This window comes from Taurulus bubalis (assembly GCF_910589615.1).
Source record: "Taurulus bubalis genome assembly, chromosome: 18".
NCBI lineage: Eukaryota > Metazoa > Chordata > Actinopteri > Perciformes > Cottidae > Taurulus > Taurulus bubalis.
Window position 1 is genome coordinate 8,448,852 of NC_136606.1, and position 19,628 is coordinate 8,468,479.

The 19,628-nt window shown below is 45.3% G+C and overlaps 1 protein-coding gene across 1 annotated transcript in view; it reads left to right on the forward strand.

Annotated features, from left to right (window-relative positions):
• The window catches only part of dlgap1b (discs, large homolog-associated protein 1b), a gene marked incomplete at both ends in the record, with an annotated part of 37,173 nt that extends 20,789 nt beyond the window's left edge, over positions 1 to 16,384 (forward strand). Inside the window, 6 exons of the mRNA XM_079233882.1 lie at positions 8,665 to 9,050; positions 9,127 to 9,206; positions 13,148 to 13,563; positions 14,829 to 14,920; positions 15,488 to 15,640; positions 16,166 to 16,384. Coding sequence (XP_079090008.1) covers positions 8,665 to 9,050; positions 9,127 to 9,206; positions 13,148 to 13,563; positions 14,829 to 14,920; positions 15,488 to 15,640; positions 16,166 to 16,384 — 1,346 coding nt within the window. The remainder of the gene's footprint in view (positions 1 to 8,664; positions 9,051 to 9,126; positions 9,207 to 13,147; positions 13,564 to 14,828; positions 14,921 to 15,487; positions 15,641 to 16,165) is intronic.
• Between the last annotated feature and the right edge of the window lie 3,244 nt (positions 16,385 to 19,628).

The window sequence follows — 19,628 nt, forward strand, 5'->3', positions numbered from 1 at the left end:
AGGGAGGAACTGACAGGGCTACGGCAAATACAAAGAATGTCTGCGGCATTGGACCCCTGCTGTTCGCCACTCTGCAGAAAGAGCACATACACCAGCTTCCTGCTCAACAGAAGAGTAGTTTTACTTAAAGGATTACCTAGATGTAAACGGCACATTTGGCGTGTCTGATCAGGTGGACAGGGGCTGCTCTGTCAGGTAGGGGATGTCCCACTCCTCCCTCTTTGCTCTTCCTGTCTGTGTTTTGGCATCAGAAGGAGCAAAGGAAAAGCAAAGCCCCGAAAGGATTTCCTCTGTGTTTACTGTGGATGATCCTCATGGCTCCTGCATGCTAAAGCTGGGCAAGGCAGGGCTCAAAGCACCGGGGCGAATGAGAAACACAAGAGGGGGTTAGGGCATGGAGTTAAATATCCTCCAAGGAGGCATGAAGACAAACATGCTTTTTGCTCTGCTCCCTTGACGGGATGTTGAAAGTTTTTTGACTTGACAGCTAAATTGTGTGGTTCATGTTGCTTTCACTGTTCAGCAGGGTAGGGAGTATGTTGAAGTAACTCTTAGGAATGGTGCATGGCTGTAAGTGGGTGGTTTGGGCTGTGCAGTGTGGGAGGCCAGGCCTCAGCGCAAATTAAAGACTTCTCTGTGAAAGTCCCAGACTCTGCTACAGTAATGTGTGTGTGTGTATGTGTGTGTGTGAGCCTGTGTGTGAGCCTGTGTGTAAGCGGCCGGCGGGGAAGAGACCCAACCCTCCCTCTTTTTATTTTTTTAACCAGTCATTAAAAATAAGCCACAGCTCACCCCCGGAACACACTGAGAGACAGCGAGAGGGAGAGAAAGAATGCATCTCCTCTTTCTCCTCCCTTTCTTTGAGCTTTGCTGCTTCACTACCCAAGTAAAACAGGGAGGAAAGGGAGGAGGGGGAGGTTGTGTTCAAGGGGTACTGACTCCGCTCAGAGGTTTTTAAGACACACTCACAGACCCCCTCCCCCGTGTAAAGTTCTCTTTTTTTCTATCCAGGAGGGGAGAGAGAGAAAGAGATGAATGGGGAAAGGAATGCAGGAGACAAACGAGTGCTCTCGGCAGGAGAGTGGGAATGTTGGAGAGACTATTGTTCCTCCCCCATAAGATTCTGCAGGGGAGTGGATGTAAACACGAAGGAAGAGGGGTGTGAAAAATCACACCTGAGGGACAGATAGAGCTTTGTAGCAGCTAGTCTGATATTCATATTTACCCTGATACACGCCGTCTCCATTGCTCGCTACTTTGGACACACAGCTGCACACACACAAATGCAGCCAGTGCCTATAGCTGCCATCTCGTCTTTCTCTCCGCCCCCCCTCCACCCCTTCGACAGGATGTATAGGGTCAGAGGGTCAGGACTGGAAACCACAAAAGATAGTATGCGTCAGTGTAGCCTGGTTCTTGTTCCAAATCCCCCCCATAGCCCCTCTTGTTCCTCCTACCTTTTTTCTCTCTCCCTCTTTCCCCCCCCAAATTTTCCTCTTTCTCTCTTTCTCTTAACTTTCCATCTCCCTCTCTCCATCCGTCCTCCTCCGCCTACCCCGCTCCTCCTCTCATATAGGAGACGCAAATTTGGTTTTGGGCCCAGATGGCTTTAGCATGCCTCTGGCGGTGGATTAAGCCCGCCAGTGTCTCCTTTCCCCTCCATGTGCAAGTGGTCAGGACAAAGAACGTCAAACAGGACGAATGGAGGAAGGAATGCGAGGGGGGGGGGAAGAAGAAAAAACCAGGACTGTGAAACAACACCCGACGCTAATGTTTCACGGCATTCCTGGAAGAGTAAACTCAAACGCTTGTAAAAAAAAAAGTCAGCCAGCTTTCCTGTTTCTTTTCGTGCCTAGTCATTTTATGAATCAAGTTCTGGCCTTCTTGCCTCTTGGAGTTAATCCACATATGCTTTATATGCTTGTTGCATATAAAGCATGGAAAGAAGAAGTGAACTTTTGACCACATTCTGCTGCATTTATATGTAAATAGCAGCTGCAGCAAGCAGTGATCCTTCATGTAATGACATGACATCGGCATTGTGTTTCAGCCCTCTCGCTTAAGACTGATTCCTGTATGTGTGTGCGTGTGTCAGCCACTTGTCTTTTTGTCTATCTGGCTGTGTGTTGGCTATTTTGTCCCAGAGTCCTTCACTCCCCAGGCCTGCGGTTATGTTTTCCTGTACTCGTCCGTAAATTCACAGAAGTTCAGTTCTTGTGGACAGTCTGTCATGTTTTATCAGGGAGCTGTGTTTAGCACTTGGAGACAGTGTGGTGGCAACATTGCTGTGTTGTTGTGAGTATTTTTAGTGTGGCAGACACTGGCCTAAGTGGGCTGTATTATCCACTTAGCTACACAAAATACCACCATTAAGACTCTGTCCTCTCTTCTTCTTTCACTCTATCTTTATCTCTGTGTTCTTTAACATTAACAAGATTTATGTAAACGTAGTCACTGCTCAATCACAAAGCCAGTTTAATTAAATGACTAACTGATCTCCAGCTACATGATTCTGTTTATAGGTATGCCACGACTTATTCCAGTTGCCCATGCTGTCATTGCCGGCACATGCGATGTGTCACTCTGCACAGTCTACTCTTAAAGTCTCAGTCAGTCGGTGAGCAATGCTGTGGGAAATGAGTGCAGTGAAAGCATGCGTGAGTTGTATGGGCGTGTTAGCTTTAGCGCTGGAGCTAATGCTCAGGTTCATGCCTCACAAAGCAGCTGGAATGTACAGGATCTGAAGGAAACCGCACAGCAAACTTATCCTCTGTCCCTTTTCTCATCCTCCTTTTCTCTCTCTATTGTTTGTTTCTTTATCTCTCACCCTCTCTTCTTACGTTGGGTGACTACGCTCTCTCTTTCAACCCCCTGCAGGCAGATCTTTTGGACAGAAACAAAAGAGGAAGGTGTCTCTTCACGTGGTTGGGCACTAGTCAGGGTAAAGCCCTTGCCAAGAAGTAACGGAGAACACTAGAAAAGGCCCGCAGCCGCCACAGAGCAGGTCTAATGAGAAAACTACCACCATAAGAAAAGTCTTCAGGAGATTAGCTCACATGCTTCAGTACTGTACATGGAGGAATTTAGGGATTACATATTTAAACAAAATCCAAGATGATTACACCTGACAGTGTAACAAATGTCATCTCGTTGCTATTTACAGTGTTGACGAGTAGAGTAATTGTTAGTTATCTGGAGATTTTAGAGGGGTATAAAACAATCAGTTAGTGATGTCACTTCCCCCACATTGGTTGACTTCAAAACACAGCATCTTCAGGGCAGTATGGGCCTTGAATAAACGTGGTCACTAACAAGTGTGTTTTGAAAGTCAACTCTCGCTTTTTATTTTCCCGCCCCATTTTTTTATGTTTTATTTTTGTATTACTCTCAGCATGTCTCTCCCTGCCTGTCACTGATTGACATTATGAGTAGAACGCCAGGCCATAACAGAGGAATGCAGGTTACCAGGCTCACTATGTACTTGAAGCTCAGGAAAGTGGGTTAAGTGAAGTGAATCTATTGCCTAACAGTGAGTAGCTGCCTGCCAGATTTAGCGTTGGCTTGACAGTTGTAAACACAGTCTTATCTGAGAATTCAGGAGACTCCAGCCTGCCAGAGCAGTTACCCGCTGTTGACACGGGTTTCTGTCAAAAGGGCCCACTGAGCACACAGCTTTGTTGATAGCACTGTTGGTCTGAGGACACCGGAGGCATATTTCACAAATGTTTCGTGCTGATAGGCTTTGCATTCTTATGTTTAACTTGAGAAAAAGAAAAAAAAATTAAAAGCTGCAGTAGTGCAGGATGTTTACAACACTGGCACCATTTCCACTCAGAATTCCCTCCCCAACAGCCACTCACACATGCTAAATATACTTCTTTAAAAGGCCCTCCTTTGACTGCCACCTTCCCCTCTGCACACACATGCACACACAGGCGCACACAGTGAGCTATTGTGTCTGAGAGAGTTCAGGCATCTGGAGAGCAGAAACCCTCTCTGGTGACCTCTGACCTCTGGTGGCTGGGAGGCGTAGACTGACATGAGGGTCTCAGGGAGACTTTCAGGTGACTCAGAAGGCTGTCAGCAGACTTTTTAAGGGCCATTGTATCCGCTGTGTGCAGGGCTTGTTGTGTCTCTGCAGTATTATCAGTGATGAGCAACAAACCTGCTATCTTAGGTTACACTTTGAGACTCAAGGCTTTTGTGTGTTTTTTTTACAGTTACTCACAAGAGCCTACCGGAGGCCATGTTGAGTCATTTAGAGTGCACCTTGCATTTCTGCATTGTTGTTCACAACAGCAGTGTCACGTCAACCTGTGTGAACCTTTCAGTTTATTGTCATGACACTGCCCTGGAAACCCAGTGACGAGCTTTATTTTTGACAAGGATCCAAGACAAACTGGTTGCTAGAGTTAAGTACTCAGCTGCACAAAGCTCCTGCTTCTGTTCCAGAAACATTATCGGATATTCATTTGCAACACAGTGGCATCCAGTGGTCCCCTCTATGGTGTTTATCTGATTTGTAATTTACGCTAGCTGCGACCCATCATTGCTGCTGTGTTTTCTTGTTGGCTGGTGTTTGGGTGGGTGTCAGTGCAGCTGTAGTGTACCCTGTCAAGGTAAACAAATGGCCAACAGAAGCTGCCCTCGCTTGCCGCTGGTAAAACGCCAAGCCTCCCGGTAAACTTCATGTTGCTATGTGTCGCCATGGCGATGTATCACAAAGGACTCCAGCTGGTTCTCTATGCCTGTGTGACAGAGAGATCGGGAGAGAGAGAGAGAGAGAGATGAGAGATGAGAGAGAGAGAGAGAGAGAGAGAGAGAGAGAGAGAGAGAGAGAGAGAGAGACGGACAAATGGACAGAGAGCGAACAGACGGAGCCAGGCAGCAACTCTCTGATTTACCCTCGCTCCTTCTCCTCCTCCTCCTCTTCTGTGTTGTTCAGCTCCTCTTCACTGTTCGCTATTCTCTGCCATCCCCCCTCTGGCAGACCCTCATTCCAAACACAGTGCAGCTGGGCTCAGCTGTCAATGTTCCCCCATACTGACCGCCCCCTTTCCGGGCCTTTGTATTTGTTTGGATGGTGGTGGATTTGCTCTTGTCCCCCGCGCGGGGGAGCCCGTTCCTGTTAGCTAACCTCCTAAACCAAACCGTCTGCTCTTTGAAGTGGCCTATCACACAGATTGGAGATTACAAGGCAGCTGCCTGCCTTCAAAATGTCCAGTAACATGAACACTATGATTCAATAAAGCAAACACCTATGCAGACACACAAATGGGACTCACTGATCAGCAGACCCAAAAAGAGGTAGCAAGCAGATCTGTTTTTGTTCTGAAGGAAAGCAAAGTGAATGAAGCCTTTGCTTTGTCTCAGGGGAGGAAAGAGGCTTTCTTTGATATTATGAAGCCCAGAGGTGGGGGAGTGCTCTGCCAAGAAGAACTGCTATTCACACCAACTTGTCGGCATGGGACTTTTGAAGTATTTGTCAAAAGAGGGATTTGGCAGAGAGCCACTAGAGTTTTGTCATTCACAAACTCTTCTCTTTGGGATGACAATGCTCGCAGCAGGCTGCACCTACCTCTGTGAGGGAACAGATGAAATTCCACAAATCCATTGAGTGAGGAAGTTGTTCTCATTTCACAAGATATATGAATGATGTCTTTCTTTTTCTGTGATCAAAGCTCCACTAACCTGATATCATGGATTGACAGGAACACTTTTTTGTCAGCTCGTCGGTGTGTATTTGTGGTTGGTGCAGAGAGTTTTCCACATTCCTTCTTGAGGGTCTGGTGGAATCCCGCGTCACATTTCTACTTCACTTTGTCCTTGACTGTCTGTGTGCGTGGGAGGTCCGAGCTGTGTAGCTGTCTAATGCGTTCATGGCTGCAGGAGGATCAAACTATGTTCTTATCATTTCTGTGGCAACTGGAAACTTGGCTGCTGTTTTATCAGGACGGTTGTTTTTGGTCAGCTTTCGCCTCACTATTGACAGACGGGCAGGAATTAAATTCACTTAGTTTCTTTTAAGTTTTTCCTCACGAAGGAACTCAAATCCAATTATTTTGCTCAATGTTTGATGACACATCTTTATACACACTCTTTACACATCTTTACACACACTTGCATCCAAGTCGCATGAGCCAAGTCCCTGTTGACAACGGCTCCTGATGAATGGAGCGCATATCAGTGGCAGGAAACCTGTGGTCTCCCTTGATGTGGAGAGGTTGAAACGTTGAGCTGGGTTGAGTCAATGTTATTTGTGTTCCTCCGTGTGCATGTCTGTAGGCCAGTGTGCAAATACATTTGTGTGTGGGCATGTTCCGACTCCTGATTTTGTTTACTTAACCTGTCTTGGCGTTCAAAACCCCCTGTCATTCTCGGCGTGTCTGGCTCTCGCAGTGACAGCTAGGTGGGACGTGGCGCGTCGTCTCCTGTTTCATACAGCGCTTTATTGAGCGGATGAAAACCCTCTGTTCTTTAACCCTTCTCTGGGCCTGATAGGGGTGCGCACACACACACACACATACACACACACACACACACACACACACACGCACAACTGTGACTTTTAGATGACTTCAGGGGATAGAATCTCTGAAAGGGTCTGACATTCTATCCTTTGAACCTCCACGCCTGATAGGGGCAGGACCTCGCCCCGTCTCCCTCTGTGTGAGTGCATGTGTGTTCACTGTGTATTTTTTTGTCCTCCTGTGGGTCTTTACTCTGTGACCTTTCTGAAGCTTAGCCCTGGATGTCGATCATATTCCCTCGACATCTGTGAAAAGCTGACAGTGCTGCGTATCGCGACATGCTCGACGTCTGCGGCATATCACTCCTGCATATACAGTATCTCCCTAAACATAGGACATTTAGCTGTAGAAGGAAATACAGTAAGTCATCTCCTTTTGTCTTTCTTGTGGTTTGCTACCTCACCATCAAAGGCACTCATCTAAGCAACGGTGATCTCATCTCAGCGCAGCGTTCATCCTGTCTGAGGACTTTCCAGCTTGTCAAAACCTGACAGAAATCTCGTCTGGGATCATCCAATCACTGCGGGCGAGGCAGGAGGAGGGTGGGTGCAGAGCGGTGGATGACTCTGACAAACCCAGATGATGAAGTCAGCCCTCTGTTCACCTCCAATATTATTGTTAGGGCCCATCTGTAGCTGTCAATGAGATGGCAAGAAACAAGGGAAACAACATCCCCTGCTAATAGTTTAAGACATGGCTGCTGGTGCTGGGTGTGTCTGGCAACAGTTGTCTGCACACACAAAGAACGATCTCTCCGCGGTAGGATGTTTCTCTTTTGTAGGGATTAAAATGGGATCCAGGAAACCCGGTGTCCTACTTTTGGTGCGGAGCAGAGAGAGAGAGAGAGAGAGAGAGAGAGAGAGAGACCTATTTTTGATGACAGCACCAAGCCAGGAAGGAGATTCCGAGGCATAATGTGGTTAGGAGGTGGCTGTTTTTGTCTTTCTTTATGTTTTTTGCCTGTTGGCATGTTTCTATATCCAGACTCCTGAGTTAGTGTGTGAGAGGCTTCATTGTCCAGGCAGAACCTTTAGCTGTAACCTGAGATGGAGAGTGGACCTGAGCAACACTAGGATGTTTTTTAATATACATTTGCTTGGATCTAATGCAAAGCCTTTGGAGTACACTAAGCTCTTTAGCTGTCTTCTACAATATAATTTAACTTCTGTGCTTTGTCAGAAATTGAATTTAGCTTCTGTGCAATTCTGCGTGCAAACAACAGCAAAGCACACAAGCACACAGGGCTACTTTCTGCAACATTAAATTGTTCTGGATGTGGACAGTAAGTGCGTAGAGGGCTTAACCATCTAGATCAGTGGGTCAAGTGGCTGACATACTAATCCTATTACTAGACGAGGCTCTGATTTGTTAAAGTTGCCCCTAATCTACTGTCCATTTTGACTCCAACTCAGGGACCTAAGACCTTGTGGTTAACTGTCAGGGTATTTTTCATCTCTGGTCATTAATCTATATTTAATCTATTATTTATTCAATATGTTGCATAACACTACTTTAATTCACTAATCTCTACTAACTTCTGCCATCTAGTTAAATATGCCCCATATGTTGTTCTCACTACGTATTGAAATTATGCTTTTCTTTATTGTCATTATTTGCTATCCAAATCACAAATAAGGATAATTAAAGGTGTATTTCAATGATTTAGTAATTGCACTTCTATAAAGTTGGGGAACTCACAAGAGACAAATTTTAAAACAAAAAGAATGGTTGAAATTGCAGCACTTAAGATATCCAGAGTTTTAGTTTCAAGAATGGGTCTAATTCTAAAAACAACATTTCTTATAATGCAACTCAACCCTGCCTCTGAAATGCTCAGTTTGTAATGCAGGTTTTCAATTCGAAATGTTAAGTTGCAAATCCAATCTGAGATGACACTGATGATGTCACTGTAACATTATTTTGGTTATTTTCCCAGAGTTTAGACCGCTTCCTCCAGAGCCACAGAAGAAAATGTAAACAGGCTCTATTCTCCTTCTCCTCTTACACTCCCTGTTACGAGTGAGCTGAACTTCCTGTGGAAAATAGTTTTTACTAGTTTAACTTTTATTGAAGATATTTTTGAAATGTATACTTTTATTCATACTTTTCATCTTTGTCTGTCCCCTCCCTGCAGTGTCATCATGCATCACCACCTACAAGAAGACGCCTCCCCCGGTCCCACCACGGACCACCCCGTCCAAACCCTTCATATCCATCACGGCACAGAGCAGCACCGAGTCCGCTCAGGACGCCTACATGGATGGGGGCTCCGGCACGCGGACGGGCATCAGCTCCCAGCCGGGCCTGTCCAACTCCACGGAGAGCATCGACAGCATGAAGGCCCTGACGGCAGCCATAGAGGCGGCTAACGCGCAGGTGCACGGCCCAGCCAGCCAGCATGTCACCAACAGCACAATCACCATCACTGCCACCGCCACCACCTCTGCCGTCACGCACGTCTCCACAGACAGCAAGGCGCAGAGGGAAGCGCTCCGCAAGTGCCTCTCCATAGGGATCCAGGTTTGTGGACGAGCCTTTGTTCAGATCTAAAGAAAAACTCTGGCTTGCAGTTTGACAGTTTCTCCCCTCCTCTTAGGTGGACCCAGAGGAAGGAGGGCCGACGGAGGAGCAGTCTAAATTCCAGTCGATAGGAATTCAGGTGGAGGATGAGCGATGGTGAGTAAAGAAAGAGAGAGAGAGAGAGAGAGAGAGAGAGAGAGAGAGAGAGAGAGAGAGAGAGAGAGAGAGGTGAGAGAGGAGAGAGAGGGAGAGAGAGAGGAGAGAAGGAGAGAGAGAGAGAGAGAGAGTAGGAGGTTGTAAAAGTGAAACTGGATGAGTCTGATGGGAGGTATGAGGCAGAGATAGCAGGAGCAGGAAGAGGAAGAGAACCTGCGAAGGCAGGGAGAAGTTTGTAGTGTGCTGCAAAGCGTGTGCCCCCCCTGCCCTGGCTTTCCTGCAGCAGCTGTCCCCAGATCAGGGGAGGTTGGCGTCAGAGCCCCCTCAGCCAGGGGCCCACAAGTGACAGCTGGGCCAAAGGATGTTCTGCAGGGAGCTGGGAAGGTGGAAGGGGGGTGAGTTGACAGCCATCTGTTGCTCCAGTCATTGTGATTCAGGCTACTTTGAGGCTGTGTGTGTTTGTGGGCATGTGTGGGAGGGAAGAGAGAGAGAGAGAGAGAGAGAGAGAGAGAGAGAGAGAGAGAGAGAGAGAGAGAGAGAGAGAGAGAGAGAGAGAGAGAGAGAGAGAGAGAGAGAGAGAGAGAGAGAGAGAGAGGGAGTTTTATTGGGTTTGTTTAGTTCTGAGAGCACTGAGAGGCCGCTGTGCTGTTAGCTATACATTCTCTCTTTCTGCAACATGTTCCCAGTCTGAGGAGAGGCAGCCTAGTGTGCATGCTGTTTCCATTAGCTCACATTGCACTTTAGGCTTATCAAGGCCTCTGGTGGGAGACGCAGGCATTTATTTGGTTTCTTTGTCTGCTTTCGTTTACGCTGTCAAAACAGTGACCTTCTGTTTGGTGAGGCAAGGTGACAAACCTATCCACGGCACTGGTTTCCTGCTGTAGCCGAGGAATGCTTCGGGGATTCAAAGAGACATCACCTTTATTCAAAGGTCACAGTGAGGGCCGAGTCCCACACTTTAAAACACACACACACTTACACAGTGTCAGGGAATGTGAGGGGCTTTCTGAAAGGGGAGGTCTCAGCTGAGTGACCAAGCTCTGAGTTTCCCGGAGTTGCCAAGCCAAATATTAACTCACCCAGACACCTTCTAGTCTGCGGGGGCTTGGATCTTCTGCAGCACTGCAGCTTGTGCATTTCTCTGGTTAATGTTTGGAGTAGGTGGGAGGGTATTTTTGTGAGTGCATGTTTTGATTGTTTACCTGTTCGCTTGCATCTGTGTGTGTTGGTCCATGCGTGTGCGTGTGTGTGTGTGTGTGTGTGTGTGTGTACCTGAGAGGTCTGGGCATGCTGCCCCCTACATTAGTTTCCCAGACAGCGAGAGTGCCAAACTCCTACAGGCTCGCTCCAGTGCTCAAACTGCCTTATTTGTGTCTGTGCCTGTTTGTGTGTGTATGTGTGTTAGAGAGAGAGAGAGAAAGATAGAGAGAGAGAGAGAGTCTTTATATGCAGCAGTCGCAGGTCATAACCTCACCTCGCTGTTTGAACTAGGATTAAGTGAGAGGGAGTGGGAGAGAGCTGTTAAATGTTTATCTTTTCACAGACTTCTTTCTATTATGAAATGTTGCGAGATTAAAACAAATCTATTTATGTATCGTATTTTTCTCTCAAAGATGTAAAAAGTCAACTTAAAAAGAAATATATATATTTCTGTATGTATAGAGTAACTTCCTTTGATCACAAACATGCAAAAAAAGTTAAAAAATAAATAAATAAACTGTGATATACAAATGTGATATATTTGATGGCTTAATTGATGAATCCCGATTACTTTTAGGCCCTTGCAAGGTTAGGTTCTGGGATTGGTGATCGCCAAAAGGCTTTGTGGCCTCATCGGAGGTGGGGCATTGCTCATGGTCCTACGACTAAACCATATGCACAACCATCTTGAAAAATCAACGGAAGGGACAGCTAGACCTCCCTGTCTTTTTATTTTCGCCCTAACTCACTGGAGGTTTGTCATTACTGGCAGAAGACAAACAAAGAAGGAGCCTCTCAAATGCAATGTTAAATGTCAAAAATGTGTTTTCTATCATCCAACATATCTCTCTCAGCTTGTTCCGGCACATCTTTCCCAAATAAAACATCAGGCTGTTTGTTTATAGAGGCTTCAGTATGTTCTCATGTTCTGTGCAGTTGAGAGGAAAGTGAATACAATTTAAAACAAAAACCTTGAGGTTTCGGGGCTCCCCAAAAGCTGCAGCATAAGGAATGCAAGACTCCACCTATGTTGTGATTTACAACTTTCCATCATGTTCGCCACATGAATGTAATGAGAACATGGACTTTCAGCATTTTTATATGTGCTTTTATTTTCTCCTGCATACCTTCTTGACATTTCACAGTCTCCTCGCGTCGGCCGTTTCTCTTTAAATGCACTTCCTTGTTCTTTTGCCTTCTGTCTATTGATACGTCTGTCTTTCTTTCTGGGCTGTGTTTGGCCTTGCCCGTCTCTGCCCCTGCAGGAAGTTGTTAGCAGGCTGATAGAAAGCAGGCTGAGGTCATTAGAACTGAACACCTGCTCGGAGGAGTTACTCTTTAACTGCTCTTCACACACACTCACACTCACGGGCTGCTTGCATGTACACACAAAGCACACACACACGCGCTGTTTGATCCTGCCGAAGTCACTCCCTTGTTCTTGCTCTCTCTTTTTCTGTTCACGGAAGAAAAGAGATGAATGAGAAAAGGGGAGGTTCGAGATGAATGGGTAGCTTCGAGGAGGAGTGTGCGTCCGGAGACGGGCCGAGGCAGACATGATGGAGCTATGATCATTTGTGTATGTCGCGCTGCAGGCAGGTCAAGCTGAGGTTCACGTGAGAGAGGACTGTGGGCATGTTTGGATCAGAGTACAGCTCGCAGGCTGGCAAGTCAATCTTTTTTTTCTGGCTTGGCAAAATTGAGTTTCCTGTATATTGACTGCAAAATAGTAGCATATGTAAACCTACACATGTATAGGTAACAGTCAGACGAGGAATGCTTGCTATTTTAAAGTTAGCATGAAGACATATGGGATGACTTAAAATGTGTACTCTTCCGCTGTTATTCACTCTTCATTTGTCTCTTCTGAGCCCCGGTCCATGCGGGCCCTCATGTCTGCTGAGCAAAGTGTATCTCTTGTTTGAGCCCTGGCACATTTGTGTATGTCTTAATAAAAGATGTGCTTTGAGTCATGTACCAATTTGAGTTGTAATCCTGTAGTGATTAGACCACTGGCTTCTCCAATCGCCCAAGTCTCACCCACCCTAACCTCAACACCAATGTCCCTCTGGTGTTCCTTTCATTACTAGGTTGGCGAGCTGCCCTATAACATAGCATTCTGTCTGTGTGGGTTGATTTAATCTTTGTACATGTGTGTGTGTGTGTGTGTGTGTGTGTGTGTGTGTGTGTGTCTGCTGTTGCACGTAGTGTGGAGGGACTTGGCAAAGGCTGTCCGACAGCACCACAAAGCCTCTGAGAAAAATACGACATGGCACACACAGCTGTAGGGAGGGTTCCCAGGTGTGTGTGTGTGTGTGTGTGTGTGTGTGTGTGTATGTGTGTGTGTGTGTGTGTGTGTGTGTGTGTGTGTGTGTGTGTGTGTGTGTGTGTGTGTGTGTGTGTGTGTGTGTGTGTGGGTGTGAGTGAGTGTGTGCTGTTTGTGCATCAGCACCAGAGCAGGGCTTGTGGTGCCACGGACGACTGCATACTCTGTTGCTTCTGAATGAGCCAGGTGACAAAACACACACACACACACACACACACACACACACACACACACACACAAAGGACGTTCCACTCGACAAAAGCTATTCACCGCTATCAGTAATGAAATTGCTGTGATCATTTCAATTACTGGGATCACCTCCAATAACTTTGTGTAAACAATTCATCATAATTACTGCTGAAAGGAGACGATAATGTGGTATTACTAAAAAGTGGATTTCTGCTTCCTCTCCTAGTTACCGCAGGATGACCCGCTCCAACAGCGTAACCACGGCGGTGCAGGCCGACCTCGACGACCCATCAGACGGCCCAGAGCTTCCGCCGCGTTACTTTGCCACCATGCCACGGCAGCTTTCCCGCGATGCCGCCTCTTCCACAGTCAGCATCCAGGGCTCGGGGAACCACTACCACGCTTGTGCCGCCGACGACTATGGGGAGGTGGGGTTCGACCCCTCAATCCTGCCCCCTCCAGACCCTTGGATGGACAGTGTGCCGGAGCCAGAGGTGGAGGCTCTGCAGGCTGTCGGCCGATCGGTGTGCCCCCCTGACGGCCGCTGGTTCCTCAAGTTGCTGCAGGCTGAGACGCAGCGTATGGAGGGCTGGTGTCGACAGATGGAGCAGGATGTGATGGAGAATGAGCTGCCTGATGAGAGTGAGTTGACTCATAGATCTTAATGCCAAGATGATAAGATTTTTTTTTTCATCCTCTCCTCTGATTTGGAGGGTGCTGATATTCATGATATTGGGCCACAATAGCTGCTTGTTCCTGTCTCGGGCCCTCTGGCCTCCACTGACATACCGTGCATACTTATCAATAGGCCGCTGCTGGCCCCAGCCACACATCTGTCCTTTAGACACACTGTATAATGAACTCTCACACAAACACAGTGAAGGGGTTTCTCTCTCGGCTCCCCCCAGGCAACTATTATTTGAACTTGATGTAACACTAATATGCACACTGCAGAGCATGTCTGTAGACACACGTAAATATGTTTTATGCATACACACTCACATGCACATACCGGACTGAGCAAATAAGCCTCGGGTAGCAGGTACTGTATTTATACCTGACTGTACTGCACAGCTGATTTCCAGTCTTACCGAAAATGTCATTGTTTATGCAGCTAGTGTGCTGTTATAGTTACAGGCAAGATATTCTCTCACAGAACATGCTGAACAGGGAGTCTGTCTCAAGGTTATGTTTTCCCAGATTCCACACTACCATGTGTACACACACACACACCCATCCTGAAGGAGTAAAACCCTGTGTATCTGTAGTGCAGATTCATTACTCCTCCTCTCAGTTTCTGATCCCATTTTTCTTCACGCACACTAATGTATGCACTGACAGTTCCTCTCCACAGGGATATGTGAGTCAATAGGACTGACGGTGTCAGGTTATGCAGCACAATCTTGTTTATTTCCTATGTCAGTCCGCTGAACAGGCACTGTGAGAGAAATATACTGTAATAGTATATTCTTTTCGGAACTATATGCTTGATTTTTAAGGTTGTTTTTGATACAGGACATCAATGAAAGCATTTATTATATGCTGCAAATATTTTAAATTGTGTATTCATACGGGAATGCTATTTTTGCTCGTCTTCGGATTTAGAATTTCAGTGCATTTTTGTAGTTATTTAATTTCCCTGAAGGATTTATGTTTCTCAGACGCACAGATAAAAGGACTCTAGCGTATCATTTTCTGTTGCATCACAATTGCGCCCTCTCTGCTAGTGCTGCAACATGCCTGCAGTATGCGGTACTGGGAGTAATTGCATTGGGAATTCTGTGTGTGTGTGTGTGTGCGCGCGTGTGTGCGCGCTTGTGTGTACGTGCGTGTGTGCGTGCGTGTGTGCGCGCGTGTGTGTGTGCTTGTGCGTGCATGCATGCATGTGCGTCTGTGTCTTTCTGCAGTCCTCGGGAAGATCCGCAGTGCAGTGGGGAGTGCCCAGCTGCTGATGTCCCAGAAGTTCCAGCAGTTCCGGGTGCTGTGTGAAGAGAATCTGGTATGTGTCACCTCATCCTCTGCATGCTTCCCCAGCCCTCCCCCACAACACTGACATCATCCTGCACAAATCATCCTGACAGGACAAACCAGAGCTCATTTACTATGCAACTAGTGTAGAGTGTGCATCTGCACACCCTTACTGTCCTTCACATACAAAACATGGAACTTGCTGTGTGAAAACTACAGTCTGTGTGTATCTGTATTAAAGATGCCAAAAGCTAGTATTTGCATGTCTAAATGTTTTAACTACATGTAATGCATAATTTACCCATCATAACAACAAGATAAATAAAAAAAATTACAATGTCTATATTCATATTGTGTGTGAAGCAGTGGACAACATTGAATAAAAGACTTGACAGAGACTGACACATTTATATGCCAAATCACCTCAATATGCATTCCATTCACTTAAAAAGCCAAATTTGTGATTTGTGCAGTTTTGGTAAAACTGAGTCATTGGATTGCAACAGACGCTTTCCAAAAATGTGTGATAAGTATATGCATATTATGTGTTTGTATACTATGTGTGTTCTTTTTGAATAAACCCATTTTTGTGTACCAGAACCCAAATGCAAACCCACGACCCATCTCCCAGGACCTGGCAGGTTTCTGGGACATGCTCCAGCTGTCTATCGAGAACATTAGCCTGAAGTTTGATGAACTCCACCAACTCAAAGCCAACAACTGGAAACCTCTGACCCCACCAGAAATCCAGGTGCAAAAACAAATGACCAATATCATATCCATTTAGTCTCAAATTTAGTTTTGGAATGCTTTACTAACCTGCATGCTATCTGCTGTCATTGCTGTATATTTTACATTGTAAGTCTGAATGATTGACAGCTAAGCTTTGTTGTAGCATGCAGACATGTGTTGCATACTGTCACGTTGCCTGCCTGACGTCACCACTTGTATTTGTGTTTGTTTTATCTTGTTGTCGACAGTGAGCTGCTTTTGAGAAGCCACACTACCTGCCATGCACCGTTGGGGCCTGTCCGTCTCCAATGGTCACTTTTACCTCAGACAATGGCCACCGGCGTGCTTACCCCACACAAATGGCTGCCACTGTGAACCATAACCTTAATCAAAGTTGCATGCACATTATGCCGACAAAAGCTGCACCGCTCTTTCTAACCCTTACGCAAGCTGGCTGCAGTTGTGTTGCTCCTTACTGTGTTTAGCTGCAGCTGGCCATGAGGACTCCCTGGTCTTTCATTAAGACTTTGTCATTCCTGTCCAGGAGAGAAGGATGCCCCCTCCTGTGCCAAAGAAGCCCCTGAAGGGCCACCACCCTACCCTGGCTAGGGACCGCTCGCTGGAGAGCTCTGAGCGCCAGCGTCTGGAGGCTCGCAAGCGCCTGCTAGCTGCCAAACGTGCCGCGTCGGTTCGGCAGAGCTCTGCTACAGAGAGTGCAGACAGTATTGAGATCTATATCCCAGAGGCTCAGACCAGACTATGAGACACACAGATGCATGTACCCACACACATGCCCGATACACTGTTCCATACACACTAAAAGCACTGAATGGTTAGGGTGCTAACATAACATAATCACATTTTCTGCGGACTTCCCAGATCACTGTGGGATTAGTCACAATGGAAGAAGAACAAGAAATGTACATTTATAGCATTTATTTATTCATTTATCAAATCCCCTCTTCATTTCCTTCTCCCAGCTTTGATGTAGCAGTCCCTCTTCACTTACAAATATGTATCTTATCCCTTTTTTAAGTGGCCTAATATTACAAAGGTGTAGCACAGCAGTGATGCTTCACATTGTTATGTTTCAAGTGCTGAAAACTAGAGGTAAACGGGGAAGGAACATGCATGTTCATGTGGAGTGTGTGTTTAACACATTAAACGAGTGATCTGTTCAGATCAAATGTATCAAATCAAATGGAAAAACCAGACCTGACCTATTGACTCATATTTAAGATGAATTATGTATGCCTATTTTGTTTTGACATTTGTATAAAACCCCATGATGGGTTTTGATATATTTATTGAGGCCAAACATTATGAAAGAAAATGATGGTGAAAAGACCAGACAAGAAAACTACCGTGTCAATTTGTGACACAATTCGCCCTCTGCCTGAAAATGGGCCAATCCCCATAAGAAAGGTCAAGAGGTCAGATTTTGCTCCTCCAGGTGAGGCAAAGTGGCCATTGAGCCTGTGGTTCCTGCAAAGACGGCAATTCACTGAAAGAATCACTGTTTGAAAATGCCACAAAGCTAATCTGTGCGTGAGTGAGACAACGTGTGCGTGTGTGTGTGTGTGTGTGTGCGTGTGTGCGTGTGTGTGTATGTGTGTGTGTGCGTGTGCGCGATGCATGTGGTTTGATTCAGATGTTCATTTCAAAAGTGCTTCCTATTGTTCGAGGTCTAATAGATCCTAGTTGTAATTGAAGATTAAGGTAGCAGTATCAACAAACTGTAAACAAACCACCCATTTGTCTCATCATGACAAAAACATGTTTGTATAAAGATCATACAGTATAATGACATGGCACGCATGCTGACACAAGGCAGCTGATATTTTTTGTCATTTTATAACAGGTTTAATCCTTTCTTATGTTGCATTCAAACTATTTGGTTTTACGGGCATTGCTAAAATACTGATATTTGGTACAATACTGGTAGTTGTACTGTATTTTATTACGTCATTTTTAGACAAGAGAGGTTTATTGACAGTAATGAGACTAAAGGACTGAAGAGGGACTGTTTTCTCCTCACTGTGTGTGCACTATCTCTGCCTCCAAATGAAGCAATTATTTGAAGGTCAAACAAAAAAGATCCAATTTCTAATATTTTGTATTCATGTTTAATTTATTGATTAGGAGAACAATGACTGTTTATTGACATTGTGACTATTATTATGCACTGACAACAAGGCCCTTATACTGTGTTTATTTTTTTTATTTATGTTGATTCTTTAGCATGACAGGCACCTTTTTTGTCTTTTCCGTTTCAGTGATCAGCCTTAATTTCTAATATGATAGTCGAGCACAACAGCAGTCTCAGGGGAAGAAGTGTGTGTGTATGTGTGTGTGAGAGTATGACTGACTTCATGTGACTGTATGTGACCCATGGCTTTGTCTCTTACTGTATATACAACCCCAGTCACCAGGATCGGCCATGATGGTAAACAGGGGATTAGTATCCATGCCATCTTTTGAACGATGCTCCTATTAAACATCTCAGCCCTAATTACTTCAACATAACAAGGCGTTTCTGTCAGCTGCTTGAATGTGGAGACAATCCTAAGCCAGTTTACCATCACATACTTGTTTTGATAACAGAATAGCAACATTGGTGTGTAGTTTGATTCTCTGTATTGATCTGACAAAGTTTTGTGCCATTGGATAACTATAGGGATGGATATATTCCAGCTATTTGTCCCAGTAAAGCGTCTCCCTGATGTTTTCATTTGGAGACGTTTGTGAAGGAAGTCAAGTGATGAAGTAACCGTTCAGTATGATTTGTATTTCCTTTAGTTGGTCAATATGAAGTAAAGAGAGGATGCACACAAGTAATAATAGTTCAAACATATTGCCATTTCATGTAGATGAAGGTTATTTTAGTATTTTTTACTTTGGAACTTGTATTTGAATTGTCTGTCAAATGATTGACTACCTATTTATGATATTAACATATCAATATAATGCTCCTGGTATAGCAGGGAGATAGAAACCAGAATGTTGGATTGTGGTTAATTGCTAAACTCTAAAGACACTCCAGCAAGTCTGAAGCTTGTTATGTAGTTATATTCAGAGAAAAACATTCAAATCAACATGTGTACATACATGAATGTTTCCCTATGTAAATGTCAACAAAAAAACCCCAAACAAATAACCTATTAAGCAAATATACATTTTGTAATTCATGTTATTACACTGTTGATGTTATGGCACGTGTATGAGCTCTTATCAGCATTAAAAAAATATATCATTGCCATCATTTTTGTTGTGTTCATTTTTTTCGCTGTCTCCACATGTGTTTTCAATTGGAATATAACTAAACAGATTACAAGGCCGACATGATGTGTTTTTAGGGCATTCCCCTTCCGCAGGGGCGGGCCCCCATAATTAGACAGCACTTTTGGCCTTGGCTTAGCCCCGACGCTCCTGTACATGCAGCTTCTGGTGATTCGTCATTCATACATCAGTCATGCTGATGGGAGGCATGCTGACCTCAGTGGGCAGAGTTCAAGGGAGGGGAGGGGGCGACGGAAATGGGTTTCGTCTTTGTATAAAGCTTGGCCCAGGGTCAGTCTACCTCTCAGAGGGCCCACCATGGTGGACTACAACTGCCCACTGTGGGCCCGGAGCTCTTTTTAAACCCTTATTAGTGATTACATCCCCAAGTTTGAACCCAACCTCCACCATAAGAGCTGTCACTTCTGACAGAGGCAACATCTGATAAAAAATGAAAAACTGATGACGTTTGCTGAATCGCTCCAGCTACTTACTCGCCTATAAAATAATGTTTTTAATTATATTACTTTGAAATTGCCTTTTGGATCCAAACATATACTATCGCTTGCTAATAAGTGAGAATAGGCTTCTGATAGTTCCTAGAGTCTTTTGAATTAAACCCCCAAAACAACCTCAGCAAAGGTTCCTTTTTCTTTTAAGAGTAATAAAAGACAACAGATTCTATTGAGGCCAATCGAGAAGCTTTAGCAGGACCAGGAGGGAACAGC